This window comes from Vitis riparia, chromosome 5, assembly GCF_004353265.1.
Source record: "Vitis riparia cultivar Riparia Gloire de Montpellier isolate 1030 chromosome 5, EGFV_Vit.rip_1.0, whole genome shotgun sequence".
In the NCBI taxonomy this organism is placed as follows: domain Eukaryota; kingdom Viridiplantae; phylum Streptophyta; class Magnoliopsida; order Vitales; family Vitaceae; genus Vitis; species Vitis riparia.
In genome coordinates, this window is record NC_048435.1 from 14129332 (window position 1) to 14135604 (window position 6273).

The window sequence follows — 6273 nt, forward strand, 5'->3', positions numbered from 1 at the left end:
GAACAGAGGAGATTTCGCACCAAAGTTGCATGGGCTGGTGCGAAATTCGCACTTGCATGGGTTGCTGGTGCGAAATTCGCACTTGCATGGGCTGTTGGTGCAGTTGTTTTCCGAAGGACATATCTTCCTTATTTCAGCTCCAAATCGTACACGGTTTGAAGCGTTGAATTCTTGACTTCCTGAGCTTTGAAATGCTATATAGCATGTAAAAAATGGACTTAGGGAAGTGCTCCAAAAGTGCAAAGGAAGACTGCAGCTGCTGTCCTCTGTTTTCTTCACTATGTTTTCCTCTTTGCTTCTCTCCTTTACTTGGCTTGTTTTAATGATCCAAAAAGCTGTCAAAACACTAAAACTAGCCACAAATATGATTAGAAGTCATTGCTAGGTCCTTAACATGCCAATTGGAATAAAGATGGAGAACTACTACACAAAAGTGCTTAAAACATAATGAATTAAAGGCGTAAAATAGCACTTTTTGGGTAGTAATCACACTTCAATACCTTATATAAATGATAATGAGACACAAAATATTCGGGTCTGTGACTTACTATCTATTGCATTCAGTCTCGTCATTAACTAATGTTTGTAGTCTAACAAGGGAAAAACTATCAGCCTTTCAAGACTACCTCTACTATCCTTGAATTACAAATCATTCTATTGTGTGATTAATTGACATATCTTAACTCATAGAGAGCTTATATCAAGTTCCACTTAAGGAACTACTATGGTTATAGTTTACATAAACACACACTTCCTTAGAATCACCTAAGAGGACACTTTGTTTCAATCCTATGAGATATCACGATACCTCTATTGAGAATACCTATTATTATCGACTTCTATTAATAGTGACCTAATCTATAAAGAATATATGATTACTTTAAGATCTCACTCGTAGGTTAAAACCACTATGAACTTGGATATAAGCTTAGTATTCTCTCAAGGTTGAGAGATAACATAATGAAGTAGTTTGGTGAAGTCATGACTACTTGATAGTCTTATGTCATGACTCATTATAGGTCATGTCCAATGTGTATCCATACACACTAGTGCATGCATCATAGGAGACTCATCCTGAGCCAAACCAATCATCCTCTAATTAGGAGGTAATTCACTACAACCTCTAATGGATTATCTAATTTCAAGAATTGATTGTAAATAAATCATCTACTTGTAAGGAAACAATAATTTGAATCTTTAGTACAACTCCTAATGCATCCAATTCATATACAATGCAAGAAATGTTATATAAAAATGCTCAAAAAATACAATACATGAAATAAGGATAGATAAAAATGAAACTTGTATATTATTAAATAAATAATGACTTTCAAATCTAATACATCATGTTATACTTTTGAGTGCTCTATACTAACAATTAGAGAGCATACACTTATCATCTAGGAGTTGTCCAACACGACCTTGCTCTTCAAATCTTTGAAGATGAAGAGTTAAGACTAGGCTTAAAAGAGCTCTTGAAGTTTGAAGCATTCTCTCCAAGTCAAATTCTTGAGCCATCTTCTTAACTTGTTTGTTAAAAGCTTTAGAATTAGTCCTATATATAGGGACTGAAAATATCATATATTATGATTCCTTAGAAATACCATTTCTTAATTAAAACTAATATTTAGGAAGATTTAAAAGACTATATTTGATATTCTTAAACCCTTTTAAATATTATTTTAAATTTAAAATAATATTTTAAAAGATTTAGCAGACTATATTTAGCAATTTTTAATTTATATTTTAACAAAAAAAAAATTGTTTACTATATTTTAATTATTAGAATATATGTTTCCTTATTTAAATGGAAGACAATTTGTTTTTCTCTTCCTATGGAGCATATGTGACACATGTCACAATTTAATTGAGGAAACCATTGTCATGTGTCAATTTCTAATCACATGTGTCTTGCATTTTAATTGGTCATGATTTAAATTAATTATAAATATCTATTTTTTTTTTATCCATAATTAATTTGATTACATGATAAATTAAAAAAGATTAAATTTTACACACACACAAAGAGAGCAGATCTACAAACAATTAACCCAAACCAGTATAATTTTGTCATGGTTATTGTCTCTCAATGACTTTTTTTCTTTTTTTTCTTTTTTTCTTCCCACAGATCTTCAACACCCAAGACAGGCTTGGGTCGGTTTGATATTACTGATTGGGTTGTCATGTGAACTTCTCAAGCTTGGGCTATACTACCACCAAATTCAAACCTTGGCGCCCTCAGTAGCTGCCGGACACCCCTCATTCGACTGTAACCCCATCTTCAGGATGGAAAATGCTTCCCTTTCCATTTTTTTGGTTTATTTAATTTTTAATTATCTCTTTAATCATCCCAAAGAGACCCCTAATTATATTGAATTTTGAATTAATTAATCAAATATATTTTAAAGTATATGATTATAAATGATGATCCAATTTAAGCTTGAGATACATTTATATCTTTGATCATGCCACTAACCATCAATTACTGGGTTGGGTATCCATTTATCTATTCGATTATTAATACTCTTCGTGACCTATTTTGGCCAAGCTTGAAAGGAGATGTTGTTTCACCATGTTTATGACTTAGAAGTAGCTCATGGTGGAATGTAAAATACAGTAACTCTAAAGGGTTTATATGGAAAAGTAATAATTTTTAAAAATTAATTTAAAATTTTAGGCATTAAAAAATTATTTTTAGTATCTTACATTTTAAAATTATTGAAAATAATTTTTAAGAATGTAAATTTATATCTTTTGGATAAAAGTTTAAACTTTTTATATAAAATTTATATTTTTAAAAATAAAAACAGAAAATCTACCCTAATCAAACCTAAAATTGAAGTTTTCGATTTGGAATAAAACAAGGCCATATGATATTGGGTGCCCTTGTTTTTGTTACAAGTGGGAGAGATGGAATTTTCTAGTAACCGGATCCGTGTGAGGGAAGCCCTGATCTGGAATTCAAAGTTGAAAGTTCACAAGCTTGAATGTTGATTAAATAATAAGAGTCATGAAAAGAGGTGGTAAAGTATGGGAAGAGCGTTGTTGTCCCCTGTGATTCACATTAATAAAAAGGAGCTGGGTGGTGAATCTGAGATGACACTGTGAGGTTGAAATTAATCCACCAGGCTCCACTCTCTCTCTCTCTCTCTCGCATACAACAAACACTCAAAAAACAAAAGTCAAAGCCAGGCAGCCATGGCCCATTATATAGAGACAATCTCCACACACACTCTGTGTTTTCAGATCATGTCAACCTCTTTGCTGGTATCCCATGTTTCTACTCTTCTAATATCAAAACCCCTCCCTTATTAGACACCAAAAAAACCTGCTTATGCAGTGCTAGCTGCACATGATTAACCGCTTAGACTATACTATTTGATGGTGGCACTCGTCTGGTCTGCCTGAATTTTGGAATATTATCGTGATTTACCGCTAGGGTTATTTCTGTCCCATGTGGGGGGACCCTGGCTGTGAATTTACACTAGGGATTGTCTTTACATGAATTCATCACCGTTAGGGTTTTCAATTGGAGGTATTGTCTATATATAGTTATGGATAAAGAAGAAAACTACTCGGTACAAAACCTCTAAATCTTTCAGCTCTGTTGTTTGTATGTTTCTGTTGATTGATCTTTTCTCACCATGTTGTTTCACGCAATACCTCAACTTTTTCAGGCGGCGTTGCCGGCGAGTTTTACTGGCCTGGATTATACTCTAAATCAGCAACAACAGCAGGAACAGCTCATGAAGCCTCGAATGGGTGAAAGTTCTGATGATAATAACCATGGAGTGGTGGATTACATGTTGAGCAATCCTCAACATCAACAGCTAACGTCATCAGGGTTTTGCAGTTCTTCTTTCGATAAACTAAGCTTTGCTGATGTGATGCAATTTGCAGATTTTGGCCCCAAGTTGGCCTTAAATCAGACCAAGGTTTCTGAAGAAGAAACTGGGATCGATCCCGTTTACTTCCTTAAGTTTCCGGTTTTGAACGATAAGTTGCAGGATCATGATTCTCTTATGGTTCCTCAACCTGTCGTAGGAGGCGAAGAGAGGTATGAGGAGGCGAGAATTGTGGAAGAAATTGGGGAAGGTGAGGATGAAGAAGAAAATACCTCGGTGCAACTCCAGTTTCTGGGAGAAAATCTGCAGAAAAACACAGTAATGGATGCCAAAAACAAACGAAAGAGACCAAGGACCGTCAAGACAAGCGAAGAAGTTGAGAGCCAGCGGATGACTCATATCGCAGTAGAAAGAAACAGAAGGAAGCAAATGAATGAGCATCTTCGAGTCTTGAGGTCTCTCATGCCCAGCTCATACGTACAAAGGGTATATAAAAAAGTTTATGTATATATATTGCACTCACAGGTCACCCAACCCCCAAAATAGCTTCAATCGTTGATTTTCTCCTTTGAAATCCACGTTGATTTTTACATGTTCAATTTACAGGGAGATCAAGCATCCATTATTGGTGGAGCAATCGAGTTTGTTCGAGAGTTGGAGCAGCTTCTCCAATGCTTGGAATCTCAGAAGCGGCGAAGGCTATTCGGGGATGCCCCCAGACAGATGGGAGATTCATCATCGCTTGCAATTCAACAGCCACAACAACCGCCATTCTTTCCTCCTTTGCCTCTCCCCAATGATCAAATCAATTTTGGTACCGGACTGCGAGAGGAAACAGCTGAGAACAAGTCTTGCTTGGCCGACGTAGAAGTGAGGCTGTTAGGGTTTGATGCCATGATCAAGATCCTCTCTAGACGAAGGCCAGGCCAACTCATTAAGACCATTGCAGCCCTAGAAGACTTGCAGCTCAACATCCTCCACACCAACATCACTACCATCGAACAAACTGTCCTTTATTCCTTCAACGTCAAGGTACAAATAAAAACAATATTCATATTAGCCTTTCCAATTCTTCAGCGTAGAAATTAAATTTTCCCATCTCTACCTGTTTTATCTCACAATATGCTATCCTATTTAACGAGCAGATTGCCAGCGAGTCCAGATTCACCGCGGAAGACATAGCGGGCTCCGTTCAACAGATCCTCAGTTTTATTCATGCAAACAGCAGCATATGAATTTAGTTTTGTTGAAGAAAGATGGTCTGCAATCTGCAGAGACCCATTTGGATCTTCACACCGCCTTCTTTTTTTTTTTTCTTTTTTTTTTTTTTTCTCTTGTTGGGTGTTCGTTTACTTTCTATGTAAAAGCAAATATACGATTGCTACCATGGTATGAATTCTGAGGAAGTCCAAACATATCATATGCCATTTCTCTGTCGCATGCTAGTGGGGTTGTCTTAATTTTCTTTGTTTTTGTGTGGAGAGCAAGGGGTTGCTTGTGAAAAGGACTGGAGGAGGAAGGGGCCTCTGCAGCGTTGATAGATTGATATTGAATGTGATGGATTGCATGTACATGAGTTGGAAGGTCAACGAGGGCCATGGGGTTGACTTGTCAGAAAAGAGTCCTTGGAAGTATTAGACGGTTGCCATGCTTTTGCAGGGTCGCTTGTCCTTTGGATTTGGGATTGCTCATCATGCACCCACCTCTCTTTTTGTGTTTTTTTGGGTCAGGCCACCCTCTGCTTAGTTTTATATGTCTTCTTCTGATTCATGTATGTTCGCTGGGTGTGTTTTTGGCTTCTCCTCTGGGGTGATAAATTGGGTCAACTGGCCAATTAATATATGCCCTTTCCTGTCTGTAATTCAAAAGATCGGGACCCTCCAATGATGTGGACTTTCTTATCTAGGGTATTTGTGCACCCTATCAATTATCAAATATAGGCCTTTTTTTTTTCTTTTTGTCTTTTTAACAAATCCTTTTAATAACAGAAACTGTACGATAGTTTTGAAACACAAGATATCATTTTGGTGACATCATGACATCATAGAAACATGTGCTGTTTACAAAATATGGATGAAAGAACACTTAAAAAAATCATTTTCATGAAAAGTGTATTTTATATAAAATAATTCTTATTTCATGTATTCAAATAGTTACACTTCACATTACTCGAAAATATCCTTACACTGTTTTTGTTTTGATTTTAAAGTAACACTATTTTGGACCTGAATTATCTTTATTGGTCGAATAATTTACCATCCATATGTGAATATACATATATAATGACATTTTCAGGTAATATAAGGTAAGCAGTACTATTCCAATACATGAAATGAGAGTTATTTTTCTCAAAATACACTTTCCATAAAAATGTCTTTTTTAAATTCTCTTTTCATCCATATTTTGTAAATAGCGTATGTTGGCATTT

The 6273-nt window shown here is 35.7% G+C and overlaps 1 protein-coding gene across 3 annotated transcripts; it reads left to right on the plus strand.

Annotated features, from left to right (window-relative positions):
• Positions 1–3237: 3237 nt before the first annotated feature.
• On the plus strand, positions 3238–5706 carry LOC117914080 (transcription factor FAMA). Of its 3 annotated transcripts, none has more exons than XM_034829267.1 (4): positions 3238–3578; positions 3678–4331; positions 4452–4877; positions 4991–5706. In XM_034829267.1, exons 1-4 carry the CDS (start codon positions 3555–3557, stop codon positions 5078–5080), a joined length of 1194 nt encoding a protein of 397 aa, XP_034685158.1. In that variant the 5' UTR covers positions 3238–3554; the 3' UTR covers positions 5081–5706. The 3 variants fall into 3 exon arrangements, with proteins under 3 accessions (XP_034685158.1, XP_034685159.1, XP_034685157.1); XM_034829268.1 differs by having other exon boundaries at positions 3238–3535; XM_034829266.1 differs by having other exon boundaries at positions 3555–4331.
• The last annotated feature ends 567 nt before the right edge of the window (positions 5707–6273 follow it).